Source organism: Mauremys reevesii, linkage group 5 (assembly GCF_016161935.1).
Source record: "Mauremys reevesii isolate NIE-2019 linkage group 5, ASM1616193v1, whole genome shotgun sequence".
Lineage (NCBI taxonomy): Eukaryota > Metazoa > Chordata > Testudines > Geoemydidae > Mauremys > Mauremys reevesii.
The window spans coordinates 125,342,498-125,358,709 of NC_052627.1; the positions used below are offsets into that span (position 1 = coordinate 125,342,498).

A 16,212-nucleotide genomic window follows, 5' to 3' on the forward strand; every position below is an offset into this window, starting at 1 on the left:
TCTTGTTTTTTTAAAAGATGTAACTGGGGGAATGACTAGATGGGAAAGGAAAGGAGAGGGAAAAAAAGGTGCGGGGGAGGGGAAGGAAGAAAAAAAAAAGATCCTCTGTCTTCCCGGCTTTCTGAGGTACAGAATCCAGATAGTAAAGGATTATACCATACGTGAATGTAGAGAGAGATTAAAGCCACAAATGGTTAAACTAGTGGGACACAGAGATTTAAAGACTCTCTCTATCTAGATTGTAAATAACTAGTTTTACTATATTATTTATAGAGGTTGTTCAGGTGTTGGGTGTGCAGCAACTTTCATGAAGGTCAATGGGAGTTGTGGGCTCTCAACATTTTGGGGGATCAGGTCCTAAATTGCCCTGGCAATGGTAAACAAGGGTGATTGAGCACAGAAGGCTCCATACTGAAGTATGTGGTACTGCCTCCATGTGGCAAACTGAGTAAGGCAAAACTGTGCAGGCCTTTTCTGCTAGGCAAGGAACATGTGTGTGTGTGAGAGAGAGTGTGAGAGAGAGAGAGAGATTTTTTCCCCTCCATAAGCTGATCTGGGGAGTGGGAAAGGGAAGGAGACGATATTATCACCCAATGGTAGATACATTTTTGATCTGAGTGTGATTTTTAAATTGTTGGCGTCTATTTAAGTAAGAAGAATAAATGTGCAACGTTAAAGCCAATTAACAGAGCAGCCACCAGAGGATGCTGCACAAGATGTGCACCCCCTCCACCCCTTCTACTCTTTAACAGAAACTTGAATCAGCAGTGCAGTGGTGCAGCCAGAGATGTACAGTAGGAACATAAAAACAGCTATACTGGGTCAGACTAAAGGTCCATCTAGCCCAGTATCCTGTCTTCCAACAGTGGCCAATGCAAGGTGCCCCAGTGACAAAAGACTTACTTAATCTGATGTTTATTTCCTTGCATGTGGGACTGGTACATTTCTATAGACGTAAGAGTGATGTTACATATAGGACATATGTAGTTACCAACTCCAACTGCTGAAAGAACAGAGAGCTGCAGGTTAAAGAGATTGCAAAGAAACAGCAAAACGCAAAGCACATTTGATCTATTCCCTTATGCAATTCCATTTTATAGAGACGGCATCCTCCTAAAATCTTCTACAGACAGATGCAAAGTTTCTGCAATGAACAGATTTTGTTTTCTTATACTTACGTGAGAACTTGAGTCTGTGATAGTAAACCTTAAAGCATACAGTATATCATGGGCATGATCTAAATGATGAGATTATTATTTATAGACATTGATGATTATATCTCTATGATATTTCTAGGGTGTCTATTACCTTGGTACCTAAGTGCTGACAAGAAGGATGGCTGTGCTGGAAATTGAAGTATTATTGTAAATACATGGTGTGTATAAAGTATAAGCATTCACAATATAAACTGGACCATCCAGTCTAAATACAGTAGTATTAGCTTAGACAAGGGCATCTCCTGAGTAGAGAATACTGGATGATGCCTAGAGAAATGTCAACGTGGTACATAATGGATGTAACACATGTAGCCTCAAGTGAATACATGGTAAGGTCTGAGGAGGAAAGCCTTGTGTTTTACTAAGTCACGTAATTTCCCCCCCTCACTAGAAGCTGAAGCATCAATATTTCCAAACACAGCAAAATCAGTAAATAAATGCCCCACCTCGAAAGCTAACAACCTTATCTATCAGGCAAATTCAGCAAACACACCCAACCCCAACAGGCTATTGTTTGGCATCAAAGGGTATTCCTCAAGTTTATTTATGATCAACAGCCTGATACATCTAATGAGATCTGAAATATATAAATGGCAACATTTGAATAAGGAGTCAGAACCAGTTCTTGCGTTCTAGTATAGGAAGGGCTGGAAGTTCACTCACATAGGGCCAGATCCGGCTCACATTAAAGTTAATGAGAGTTTTGCTGCCAAGTTCAATGAGAACTGGATCTGGACCTCCGTGCCATGAGGAAATATTTTTCAAAGCAAAGATGTTCAGAGACCATAAAATCTAGCAGTAGACAGCGCAAAGGGAAAGGAGAAAACAAATTAAGTCTAAAGCAGAGGAATGAGCCTTCATTTCCTTGCACAAATCAGACACCATCAAACATCCAGCTACAATCAATGAAGACCCTGGAATAATTCCCCATAACTTACTTACCATTTGCACTGGATTCCGCAGGAACAGCTTCCTCTCCCATCTCCGCCATCATCTTCTTCCGTGCTTCGTTCCTTTTGTGCTTCTTGCCAACATAATGTTGATGGGCCATCAATGGATTATTGAAGGGAGCTGAGCAGAGCTTGCAATACTTGTCTGGATCATTTAAATCCAAAGCATTGCTAGAGGATGACGTGGACTCTTCAACATTAGAATCCTGGGAGAGCTTCTCAGCTGAGGGCTGCTGTAGTGCGAGAGATGTAGAAGGACCAGCAGTGGAACCTGTTAATAGTACAACAAACAAAAGTGTGGAACAGTTCTTTGGAACCATGTAAATATAAATACTGAACTACTGGCGTCGAAAAGGGAGAGCAGAATAGCAGCCCTGTGGCCTACAGACTACAGTATTCAAGAGAGAACATAATCCTCAAGCTCTCTCATCTCACAAAGGAGAATGGGCTCACCAGGCACGTGAGCTTCTCTCACCACCAGGTCACCTTCTTCTAGTTCCTGCAGGTATACTGAGTGGGTGGCATGAGAACACAAAAGATACTTTAGGTTTCAGCCCTAGGACTTGCACAAGGTGCCAGTCACAGCTGTGTGTTCTTGGATTGATTTTCTTAATAATTAGTAATACTAATTTAGCAATTAGTATAATGCCTGCTAAGGGCTGCAATCAACCTTCACAATACCCCAAGAGTAGAAGTGTTGTTATTTGCATTTCACAGATGGAGAAATGGAGACATTTGCCTCCAGCCACAGTCAGTAGAAGAGCAGGGATTATAACTCCAGGGTCCCTGACTCCCAGTCCTTTGCTATGGATTTGCTGACTCTGATTAAGCAACAATGTCTTCATTCTTTCACTTGATGGCTGCATCTTGAGTTGTCATACCTTCTGCCACACTTCAATACACTCTATAAGCACAGATAAGTAGTAGTGCTGGGAAGATGATCAATGCCTCATTTGATCTGTTTCAGAGACATGACAATAAAATACATGCACCATGTAGAACACGGAGCCCATTTAGTTCTCACCTGTTTGTGGTTGAGTGCTCTGTGCAGGCACTTGAGGTTGGTCTCCTGATAATTGCTTCAGCTTTTTAGCATGTATTTTTCCCAGGTAATGAGACTGAGCAACAACTGGAGAAGTAAAAATCATGTTGCAAAGATTGCAATATTTGTTTTTGTCCACTACTCCACTCCCATCCACCTGAAACCAAAGACAAGCATTGTTGAACCCTTGTAAACTGAGAAGAGCTCATTTAACATCTTAGCCAGAGATCTGAAGAGGAAACGTTACCTGAAAGTTCACATAATCTTGTCTCTTCTGTTTGCCAGGTTCTTGTCCATCCTCTTGTTCACTGTGCATTTGAAAATAAAGGCGAACTTTCTGAGCATGCTTTTTGCCCTGGAAAGAGAAAAAATAATCCTACTCCATTAACAAGAACCCATGTGCTGATTTACCCAGAAATTAAGATTTGCTTTGTCAAAATCTGAGAATCCCCCTATTCATTCCCTTCCTTCATGGTCCACGGAGAGAACAGGAAGCTCTGCACTGCCCTCAGCATGCTCATAATACTTGCAGCTCTGCATTAAGACAATGACTATAATCTAAATCTCATGTTTCAAGGCTTCAGCTGGTTACCTGAAGGGGTCAGGAAGGAATCCTCCTCCCCCTCATCCCTGTATCACAATTGGCCAGATGGATTCTGGGTTGGGGGCTTGTTTGTTTGTTTTTTGTTTTGCCTTCCTCTGAAGCATGAAGGATGGGCCACAGCTGAGACAAGACACCGATGCTCTGAAGTGGTTCAGATAATCCTCTCAGATGTTTGGAGGGTACGTCTTGTTCACATGCTCAGAGTCAGATAATCCTAAAAAATGTACTGGTCCATTACTAGATGGAAATTGTAGAATTATCAATAATGATGCAGAAAAGGCTGAAATGTCCAATAAATCTCGTTTCCATATTTGGGAAAAAGCAGATCATATAGTCATATCATACGATAACGCTTGTTCCATTCCACTAGTACCTCAGGAGGATGTTAAACGCAACTTCTAAAGTCAGACATTTTAAAATCAGAAGGCTCAGATACCTTGCATCTAAAAGTTTTAAAAGGAGGAGCTCACTGAACTGTTAGTGTTGATTTTCTATAATTCTTGGAACACTGAGGAAGAAGTTCCAGAAGAAAGCAAATATTGTGACAATGTTTATAAAGGGAAAATCGGATAACCTGGGTAATTACAGGCTGGTCAGTCTGACACTGATACCTGGCAAGATAATGGAGCTGCTCATATGGGACTTGATTAATAAAGAATTACCAGAGGGTTAATTAATGCCAACCAACATAGTGTTATGGAAAGTATATACTGCCAAACTAACTTGATAACTTTTTTAGATGAGATTACAAAGATTAGGGGAGTGGTGAATAAAGAGGAGGACAGGTCACTGACAGAACAATCTAGATTGCTTGGTAAACTGGATGCAAGAAAACAATATGCATTTTAATCTGACAAATGTAAATGTCTACATCTAGGAACAAAGAATGTAGGCCATATTTATAGGACGGGGGACTATCCTGGGAAGCAGTGACTCTGAAAAAGACTTGGGGATCATGGTGGATAATCAGATGAATGTGAGCTCCCAGTGTGATGCTGTGGCCAAAAAGGCTGACATGATCCTTGGATGCATAAACAGTGGACCCTAAAGTCGGAGCAGAGACATTGTTTTACTTCTGTATTTGACACTGGTGCAATCACAGCTGCAATACTGTGTCTGCTGCTGGCGTTCACAATTCAAGAAGGATATTAATAAATTGTAGAGGGTTCAGAGAAGAGCCATTAGAATGATTAAAGGATTAGAGAACATGCCTTACAGTGATAGACTCAAGGAGCTCATGATATTTAGCTTAACAGAGAGAAGTTTAAGGGGTGACTTGATCACTGTCTAGAAGCATCTACATGGGGAACAAATATTTGACAATTTGCTCTTCAATCCAGCAGAGAAAAGTATAATATGATCCATTGGCTGGAAGTTGAAGCTAGACAAATTAAGACTGGAAATAAGGCGTACATTTTTAACAGTGAGGGTAATTAACCATTGGAACAATTTATCAAGAGTTGTGGTGGATTATCCACCACTGGCAATTTTAAAATCAAGATCGGATGTTTTCCTAAAAGATCTGCTCTAGGAATTATTTTAAGGAAGGTTTATGGGCGGTGTTATACAGGAGGTCAGACTAGATGATCTAATGGTCCTTTCTGGCCTTAAACTCTATGAAAAGCTGCTTTCACACTTACAGATTGTATTGATATAGCAAGAGAATCACAACTGGACAAAGACTGTGTAATAATATTTATTAATCATAGAATCATAGCACTGGAAGGGACCTCGAGAGGTCACCTAGTCCAGTCCCCTGCACTCATGGCAGGACTAAGTATTATCTAGACCATCCCTGACAGGTGTTTGTCCAACCTGCTCTTAAAAATCTCCAATGATGGAGATTCCACAACCTCCCTAGGCAATTTATTCCAGTGCTTAACCACTCTGACAAGAAGTTTTTCCTAATGTCCAACCTAAATTGCTCTTGCTGCAATTTAAGCCCATTGCTTCTGGTCCTATCCTCAGAGGTTAAGAAGAACAATTTTTCTCCCTCCTCCTTGTAATAACCTTTTATGTACTTGAAAACTTATGTCCCCTCTCAGTCTTCTCTTCTCCAGACTAAACAGACACAATTTTTTCAATCTTCCCTCACAGGTCATGTTTTCTAGACCTTTAATCATTTTTGTTGCTCTTCTCTGGACTGTCTCCAATTTGTCCACATCTCTCCTGAAATGTGGTGCCCAGAAATGTTCACAATACTCCAGCTGAGGCCTAATCAGCGCAGAGTAGAGTGGAAGAATTACTTCTTGTGTCTTGCTTACAACGCTCCTTCTAATACATCCCGGAATTATGTTTGCTTTTTTTGCAACAGTGTTACACTGTTAACTCATATTTAGTTTACAGTCCACTATGACCCCCAGATCCCTTTCTGCAGTACTCCTTCCTAGGCAGTCATTTCCTGTTTTGTATGTGTGCAACTGATTGTTCCTTCCTAAGTCGAGTACTTTGCATTTGTCCTTATTGAATTTCATCCTATTTACTTCAGACCATTTCTCCAGTTTGTCCAAAACATTTTGAATTGTAATTCTATCCTCCAAATCACTTGCAACCCCTCCCAGCTTGGTATTGTCCGCAAACTTTATAAGTGTACTCTCCATGCCATTATCTAAATCATTGATGAAGATATTGAACAGAACTGATCCCTGCGGAACCCCACTCGTTATGCCCTTCCAGCATGACTGTGAACCACTGATAACTACTCTCTGGGAGCGGTTTTCCAACCAGTTTTGCACCCACCTTATAGTAGCTCCATCTAGATTGCATTTCCCTAGTTTGTTTATGAGAAGGTCATGTGAGACAGTATCCAAAGCTTTACTAAAGTCAAGATATACCACATCTACTGCTTCCCCCCATCCACAAGGCTTGTTACCCTGTCAAAGAAAGCTATCAGGTTGGTTTGACATGATTTAGTCTTGACAAATCCATGCTGACTGTTACTTATCACCTTATTTTCTTCTAGATGCTTGCAAATTGATTGCTTAATGATTTGCTCCATTATCTTTCCAGGTACAGAAGTTAAGTTAATCAATAATGCTAATATGTAGTACTTTTATAGGGGTTTCTGTTCAAGGATCTAAAAGCAATCTTTACAGTCATGAGTTAATTCTCACCTTAGTGAAACAAGCATCCCTTCCATCTCTCTATAGCAGATGGGGACAGGACAGGCTGGACAGGCTAAGAAACATACACAAGATCTCAGAGAAAGTCTATTGTACAATGAAGACGAGAACAAGGCTCTCACTGCTTCCCACTCTTGTGCCTTAACCACAAGGCCATTCTGCCTCACAATAGGAAGGATCCTACGTTTTTCAGTTCCTTTTTAATTCATAGAATCAGACTTTAAGGTCAGATCATCTAGTCTGACCTCCTGGACAACGCAGGCCACAGAATCTCACCCACCCAGTCCTGTATCAAACCTATGTCTGAGCCATTGAAGTCCTCAAATTATGGTTTAAAGACTTCAAGGTGCAGAGAATCTTTCAGCAAGTGACCCATGCCCCAGGCTGCAGAGGAAGGCGAAAACCCCCCAGGGCCTCTGCCAATCTGCCCTGGAGGAAAATTCCTTCCCGACCCCAAATATGGCGATCAGCTAAACTCTGAGCATGTGGGCAAGACTCACCAGCCAGACACCCAGGAAAGAATTCTCTGTAGTAACTCAGATCCCACCCCATGTAACATCCCATCACAGGCCATTGGACATATTTACTGCTAATTCTGAGGTGCCATCTCACACCACACCCTATGCTGGTAAATCACAGATTCACATAGGTTCCAGGATATGGTAGTCACCTGCTGGCCAACACGTCATTTGCCTGCTCTGAGCTGATACTATCCAAACGGATGCCATGGCTTCAGAGGGGCAATCCCAGGCTGCCCATACAATGCCACCAAAGAGAACGAGATGTTGCTACCCACAAGTTCAAGGCTGGCTAAAACACTGACTCAGAAAACACTATCAGTATGGAAAACAGCCTTTCCCCCTGTAATGGTGAAGTCATTAGGATATTATCTGCATCCTCAGCTGAGGTCAGATTCAACAAAGAGTATGTCTGCACTGCAAAAAACCCAAAACAATGGTGTGTTCTTAGCTCAGGTTAACTATCTGGGTTAAAATAGCAGTGAAGACACAGCAACTCCGTTTTTAACTCAGGTTAGCAGCTCAGGTTCAACCTCAAGCTCCCCTAAAGGCTTTAAGTTGAGTTGCTAACCCAAGTGAAAAGCTGACTTGCCATGTCTTCATTGCTATTTTAACCCAAGTTAGCTAACCTGAGTTAACACACTTTTTTTTTTTTCAGTGAAGACATATCCCAAAAGAGAGAAACTCATGCTGAAGCCTGATCCCTATGAGGTGCTGAGTGTCTTTGACTCCAACTGAAGTGAACAAAAGTTAAGGGCACTCGGCACCTTGCTGGAGCAAGTCTTCAGTTTCTACTGTAGATAACAATAATGAACTACCAAGGCAGTAGACATTCTGAACTTTAAGTTGTGAAGATTGAGAGTGAGGAGATCATATTGCTTTGGCTGAAACTAGAAGAAATGCTAGTGCCTGGGAACCTCTGTACAGACACAGGATCCCATGTAAAGGCAAAGTACACTTTATGACATATAAAGTATTCACCCAAGATATTTATTAGTTCCAAGACTAAAAGCCTTCCGCATGATTTATAGTTCACTGTGTCCTATGTGATCTACTTAGAGCATGTGTACAACTCTTCGGCTGCATTAACTGTAACTGAGCCTGATAGTCACAGTATGCAACTCTGGTCACCATCCAACCATGATGATGAGTCTTGGATAACTCACCACAAAAAGCCATAAGTGACCCATATGCAATGCAATTGTTATTGAAAAAATATAGGTAGCATGGGGCAGGGGGGAATAGCTCAGTGATTTGGGCATTGGCCTGCTAAACCCAGAGTTGAGAGTTCAATCCTTGAGGGGGCCATTTAGGGATCTGGGGCAAAAATCTGTCTGGGGAATTGGCCCTGCTTTGAGCAAGGGGTTGGACTAGATGACCTCTGAGGTCCCTTTTAATTCTGTGATTATGTAGGAGGATACTGACATATGCTTATGGCTTACCTCATAATGTGAAATTCTTTGTGACTCAAACTGCAGCACAGCCCCACACACTTTACAGAAGGTGTCTGTGAAAAGATCTTTTCTCATCGCCTCATCCAATGTACCACCTAAAATCAAAGGTTAAAGAGAGGAGCAGTCAGTAACTAGAAGGAAAAGATTTTCATTTCTTTACTTAAGAGACATAAGAAAAGCCATACTGGGTCAGACCAAAGGTCCATCCAGCCCAGTATCCTGTCTACCAACAGTGGCCAATGCCAGGTGTCCCAGAGGGAGTGAACCTAACAGGTAATGATCAAGTAATGTCTCTCCTGCCATTCAACTCCATCCTCTGACAAACAGAGGCTAGGGACACCATTCCTTACCCATCCTGGCTAATAGCCATTAATGGACTTATCTAGTTCTCTTTTAAACTCTGTTATAGTCCTAGCCTTCACAACCTCCTCAGGCAAGGAGTTCCACAGATTGACTGTGCGGTGCGTGAAGAAGAACTTCCGTTTATTTGTTTTAAACCTGCTGCCCATTGATTTCATTTGGTGGCCCCTAGTTCTTATATTACAGGAACAACACTTTCTCCACACCACTCATGATTTTATATACCTCTATCATATCTCTCCTTAGTCTCCTCTTTTCCTAGAGGAAATCCTAGCCTCTTTAATCTCTCCTCATATGGGACCCATTCCAAACCCCTAATCATTTTAGTTTCCCTTCTCTGAATGTTTTCTAATGCCAGTATATCTTGTTTGAGATGAGAGGACCACACCTGTCTGCAGTATTCAAGATGTGGGCGTACCATGGATTTATATAAGGGCAATAAGATAAGACATATCAGGGGCTGTTGATGTTCACATATTTACATCCAATGCAAGATGATGAAACAAAGGTCCATTCACTGAACTGTGATATATTAAAGCAAGAAATCACATAGAGCCTGGTTATGTTTTCAAAGGACTATTGCAAAGCTACATAAACCATCTCACCCCCAAAACTGCGGCTCTAGTGGACTTTCAAGGTATTAATTATAGAAAACCAGAAGTGTGCCTGGACCTTATAAAAATAGAGAGACAGCAAAGATTCTGCCCTGAGGGCTTAGAGTCCAGTTCAGATGGACTGGAAACAGTCTGAAAGGAAAGGGATGGGAACAGGCCCTTAAATAGGACTGAAGTAGTACACAGGTCCTATGCTAGCCCTCTGCACAGGGATGAATTTCACTGTCAGTGTGGGAAGGCTTGGCAAAAGAAGTGCATTTTGAAGGAGATTTGAAGGACGATGAGGACGTGGCTAGACACATGAAAAGAGGAAGGCAGTGAGGCCTTGTCAAGAAAAGTTGCACTAGTTTACCTTAAATTGGTTTTTAAACTGATTTAGTTAAACTGGGGCAAACCCCTCTGTGAATGCTTTTTTTCCAGTTTACAAGTGGTTTGTTCTGGTTTAGTTTAACCCTCGTTGACTTGAGGTGGCCTACACTTGAAAGTAAATTTGGATCAAGGTATGGCGTGAATTTAAAGCACAGTAGCTGTTCCATGTGTGGACACTCTTGTCCCAGAGAATCTTATTCTCATTTAGCTTAATCCAAAGTAGACTGTGCTTGAAATTCACACTTAATCCAAATTAATTTTCAAGCGTAGATAAATTCTTAGACTAAACCAAAAAAAGCCACTCTTAAAATGAAGTGAGAGTGTCCACAGGGGGGTGTACATTGGTTTAAATACATGGGCTCAAATTCACACCTCTGTTTAAACCCTTCTTGTGTCAACAAGCCCTTAATGGGGAGCATGGAAGTGGATATAACAAGTGCAGTTAGGAGGGGTGTTTGGGAAGAAGAGGAGGAGGAAACACAACCAGGCACTGAATTGGCAGGGCCTTGAAGATCCCAGTGAGGAGACTGAAGCAAAGAACAAGAGCAAGTTTTAATGTCTCCATTAAGGGGTGCTCTCATAAAGGTAGTAGGTGGAAACGGCCCTTGGGGATTGGAGTCACCAGTGGAACTGAAGCTGCCATTCAGCAACAGGAAAGGAACATCCGGGGGAGCATGAGAAAAGAATGTGCCAGGTAATATGTCCAGGAGCACAGGGGATGAAAAGGACCATGTGGGTAGCCAGATGGTCTGTATGACCACAAATGCTAGGGGAGGTGTCAGGTCTACGAGATGCTCTCTGTTAGGTGGTGGTCCACACTATGAAAGTTTGAGACCCCCTGGCTATGAACGTTTTATTGCTCTGAATTATATTCCCTCTGCTAACGCTAGGGAGAACAGTCATCAGCTTATCTGTGCATACAAAATACCCCTGTTATAAAAGAGTGGTTTTAGACATATTCAAACACTTCTCTTAATCAAGCATGCATTTAAGTACAAGCAGTACAACGTAGGAATGAACTGACACTTCTGCAGTCATCTCCCTGAAAAGGGACACCATTTGTGGCTCCTACAGAATGGAAGCCTGAAACATGGGACAATAAAACCACTTTGCATGTTGCTTTTATATCAGTTTAACAATCCAAAGAAAAGCTCCTACCACAAAGTGTTGACGCACTCGTACAACGTGGGGATTTGCAGACGCACAAATCTTTATTATTGTAGCTACGCACATGTACAGCCCTGACTTGCACACAACTACTGGTTGATCTATAACTGCAATTCATGCACAGGGACCTTGAAAAATGTGGCCCTTACAGTCTCTTGGGTTGGGTTCCCAGAATGACTATGTGATAAATGTTGCTTTTCAGCAAGCTGTCCACCACCAGGCATTGGCTCAAAAATATTATTTCCAAATACAAACTTTATTTTCAAACACTTTTCATGGGTTACATTGGCCAGATGCTTAATTCTAATCATGTTTTTCATTTCTCTAGCACTATCCATCCAGTGGCTGTAAAACACTCGGAGATTCATGATGTATTTAGTCTCATCCCTGTCAAATGGAGAGAGTAAAATGACTTGCTCCGAGCCACACAAGAAGTCCAACTCAGAGCTGGGAAGAGAGCCAAAATTTCATGATTCTCAGCTCTGTGCTTTAGTACAAGCCTACCTACGTCTCCGAAAGTTATGAACTTGCAACAAAACTGGATCAGTTTGCGTAAAGGAAGGCCCCTTATCCTGCATAATTAGCAAGAGCACTGAACAGTAAAGGGACATCTACACTGGGGAAATATATATGGAGAACTCTTTTTTAAAAAACTGAATTGAAATGTAAGGGAATACACGTGATAATATTGCTATGGGCAATGGCTGCCTTATTTGCCATTGGAAAATGTTTGCAATATTTCTTGTTTTGAACAGGGAAACTCGGACAATCTTTCCTGACCCACTCAAGAACATTAATTGTAAATATTGGTCTCATGACTGTAGATTCACATTGCACGGACTTCTTAGCAGAGAAAAAAGGCATGCAAAAATGTGCTGTCAAATATTTCTATAGCACACCTATGAATCCTGCCATGGAGTGCGAAAGCAAAAGAAATTTAGTGTTAGCAGCAGGGAATATGGATCTGGTGGTTTTAGGGAACAGAGCTGAAACAATTAACTGGATGCCATAAAGTTATGTTTTACTATTGTATGCCTACAAAAAGCAAACCTGATTTGATATTTGGTTTTATAAGGAATAGCAGGTCTCCTGTGCTTCCAGTCCAACAAGAAGTACTATTAATAGGCAGTCACTTCTTAAAGATATGTGTTTAGATTCTCAAGAGTGTGCAGGGGATTGGGACACAAATCTTCTACAAGTTTTAATGGAAAATTTAAATCCCCCGGGCTGCTTTGAAAATCTTAACCATAGTACTTGAACTGTGTGTTGCCTGAACCGCATAGATGCTGGTTTACAGTGGGTATTTTTTACTTCTTGTCAATGCAATTTGAGGTGGGGTCTGTGTAAAAGTATAAATTTTGTTACCATAGGTTTTCTTATTCCAGATTCTTCTTTCTTCTATCATTTCAAAGCATACTGACTACATAAAAAGGTCTGACTCTATGTGCTGTCATTAGTATAGTAAGAGCACCTAAAAATTCTGTAGTCAAAATTTTCAAAAATGAATTCTGAAGTTCCCACATCTGAGAATAAATGGCCTGTTTTTCCAAGAGCGCTGGGTGCCCAGCAGCTCCAATTGATTTCAGTGGGATAAAAAAGTCAAAATATAAACGTAGGACTTCTGCTTGAGCTCTGAACTTCAATCCAGAGTTTATAAGCAATTCAGCTATCTTGTAAAAGTCTGAATGACTACATCAAACTCAATATATCTGTTAGATTTTTATGGTAGTGCCTATGGTCATGGTATTTAAGTGCTGCACAAAATTAATGGACATTATTACATGACACTCAAATGGCTTTTCTCTCTCCATCTTTCTGGGAGCATAAGATGACATCCACCCTTGTCAAAGACTGGGGATCAGTAAGGTTTGATTTTTTTAATGTGCAAAAGACTGTATCATAGTCATGTTTCAAGAAATTGGAGTTTGAACTATTGGTATTTTTCCATTTATAATTTCTATGGCTCTGCTTATTCCTAGATTGCCCTTTTCAGCTAAACACAGAAGTGTATGATTTTTAAGCTTCTCAGTCCTAAAAATAATCACACGGAAGCCTGGTTTACACCTAAAATTTAGGCTGATCTAGCTACGCCGTTCAAGGGTGTGAAAAATTCATACCTCTGTGCAATGTAGTTAAGTCGGCCTAAGCCATGGTATAGACACAGCTAGGTTGACAGAAAAATTTCTTCCATCAATTTAGCTACCTTCTCTCACAAGGGTGGATTATCTATAGCGATGGAAAGACTATAGCTGTGCTGCTGTAGCGTAGCCATAACCTAAGGGTCACCTGAGAAAAGTAACTGCGTATCAGGTACACTGTGTTCTTTCCCTTTCTGGTGCTGGCAAACAGCTAACACCTGCTGGCTGGCTACTCTCTGTGTCAACCAACTTTAACTTTACATTATAAGCACTCTGGGGAACAGCAGAGGAACATTTCCCTCTGGTGATTGCCAAGGAGTGTTACACTATAAATGGCATTCTTAAAACACGTGTACTTTTCTAAAAAAAATCAGAGAATGAATGGAGTGCTGCAAATCAATGTCAGCACTGAGACAGGTCCATTTGCAGTCCTTATCTCACAGATAAGAACAACAAAAATTAAAGGTGGAAGAGGGCTATAAATTGATCTAGTTCATTCCCCTTTCAGAGCAGGTTGGGGGTCAATACAATTTACTGATGCTTCTTGCTAGTCACCCTACCACTCAGCTGTATGCACACAGGCAATGACGTGCTATTACGTGGTGTTAATTTCACGTTGCTATTAAAATGTTGCAAAGGGAAACTGACTAATCCTACTCAGTTTTATTTTGTTGCAGTGTCAAACTGAGTCAAACTTCCAAAAGGACACAGACTAGGCCTAGTCAGCTTCCCCTCTTCATTAAACTCAGATATTGTTTCAAGTTAAAAATTACTAGGACACAGGAATTGCCACACCAGATCAGACTACAGAGGGGTAAGCCGTGTTAGTTTGTATCAGCAAAAACGAGGAGTCCTTGTGGCACCTTAGAGACTAACAAATGTATTTGGGCATAAGCTTTCGTGGGCTAGAACCCACTTCATCGGATGCATGGAGTGGAAAATACAAGAGCAGGTATAAATACATGAAAAGATGGGAGTTGCCTTATCAAGAGGGAGGTCAGTCTAACGAGACAATTCAATTAACAGTAAAACTTGAATTAATTTGCAAACTAGACACCATCAAATTAGGCCTGAATAAAGACTGGGAGTGGTTGGATCATTACAAAACCTAAACCTAATTTCCTCCATACTAATTTTCCACTACTGTTACTCACACCTTCTTGTCAACTGTTTGAAATGGGCCACTCATTACCACTACAAATATTATTTTTCCTCTCTTGGTAGCCTACTGTTAATTAAATTGTCTCATTAGACTGACCTCACACTTGGTAGGACAACTCCAATTTTTTCATGTATTTATATCTGCTCCTGTATTTTCCACTCCATGCATCCGATGAAGTGGGTTCTAGCCCACGAAAGCTTATGCCCAAATAAATTTGTTAGTCTCTAAGGTGCCACAAGGACTCCTTGTTCTTTTTGAAGATCAGATGAGTGGTCCATCTATTCTGGTGTCCTGTCTCTCACAGTGGCCAAAACCAGATACTTCACAGGAAGGTGCAAGAAACATTGTAATGGCCAATTGTGAAATAACCTGCAATACAAGATTTTGTTCTAGCTGTCAGTCACTTGTTTATCCCTGAAGCCCGAAGGTTTGTGTGTTTCTGGACAAAAAAACCCCATAAAACAATGAAGATTAAGAAGCTTTCTATATGGGTAGGTTATACCACAACTGCTCATTGCAGAGTTTCTTGCATCTTCCTCTAACGCAGCTAGTACAGGCCATTGTCAGAAATAAATATTGGATTAGAGAAACCACTGGTTTAATCTGGCATTGTAATTCCTATGTTTTCTCTTAGAACATTTCTAATCCTTTTCTGAATCCTGCTATGCTCTTGTCCTCAATGATATCTTGTGGTAATGACTTCTTCGGGTTAACTGTGGCTTGCATTAAAAAAAGAAAAAAAATCTTACCCATTTTAAATGTTGCCTTTCATTTTCAGTGAGCGTCCCCCTGTTCTTGTATTATGCAAAAGAATAAATAGTAGGACGTGATACACCCAGATGATACCATTTTTTATTTTCTATACCTCTATCATGTTACATCTTAGATCCCTCCTTTTTTAGTAGTTCCTATCTTTCCAATCTCTCCTTAAAAGTTTCCATACTTTTGATCAATTTTGTCTTTGCTCTCCAGACATCTCCTCCCTCTCCTATTTTAGCTCTATCTTTTCTCTGATAGGGTAATCAGAATCCAGGTGAGAATACATTGATATAGTGGCATAATGTTCTCTGTATTATTTTCTATTCTGTTATTTGCACAGCTTAACATTTGTAGTATTGCCAACCCCAACTGTCCAAAAAAAAAAAAGAGTTGAGCTTAAAAAATAAAATAAAATAAAAATATGAGACTGATGTAAGTATCATGAGATTTTAAAACAAATAATAAATTCAGGACTTTTGGGTTTTTGAGCCTTTAGGGTTCATATTCGTCATACCATGAGGGGTAGAAACTTTTTTTTTTCAAATGGAAGTTGAGATTTTCAACTAATAAAATGACAAGGAGGCAAGACTTTTGGAGAGACACTTAATATCATGAGTCTTCTGATACAATCATAAGAACTGGCAACATCCGTTTACTCTTTACTTTTTTGACGGCTGCTGCACAGTGAGCAGAGATTTATATTAAGTTGCCCACAATGACAAATAGGTCGTTTTTG

The 16,212-nt window shown here is 40.7% G+C and overlaps 1 protein-coding gene across 3 annotated transcripts in view; it reads right to left on the reverse strand.

Moving 5' to 3' along the window:
• KRCC1 (lysine rich coiled-coil 1) overlaps positions 1-16,212 on the reverse strand; it is a 46,336-nt gene that overhangs the window by 9,761 nt on the left and 20,363 nt on the right. For all 3 annotated transcript variants that reach the window (XR_005599734.1, XM_039542300.1, XM_039542299.1), the window contains exons 2-6: positions 8,896-9,002; positions 3,457-3,564; positions 3,192-3,366; positions 2,160-2,438; positions 904-1,003 (exon numbers count right to left, since the gene is read on the reverse strand). Coding sequence is in view for 2 of the 3 variants with exons in the window: in XM_039542299.1 (XP_039398233.1) it covers positions 904-1,003; positions 2,160-2,438; positions 3,192-3,366; positions 3,457-3,564; positions 8,896-9,002 (769 nt within the window). In the remaining variant the exon portion in view is untranslated. The remainder of the gene's footprint in view (positions 1-903; positions 1,004-2,159; positions 2,439-3,191; positions 3,367-3,456; positions 3,565-8,895; positions 9,003-16,212) is intronic.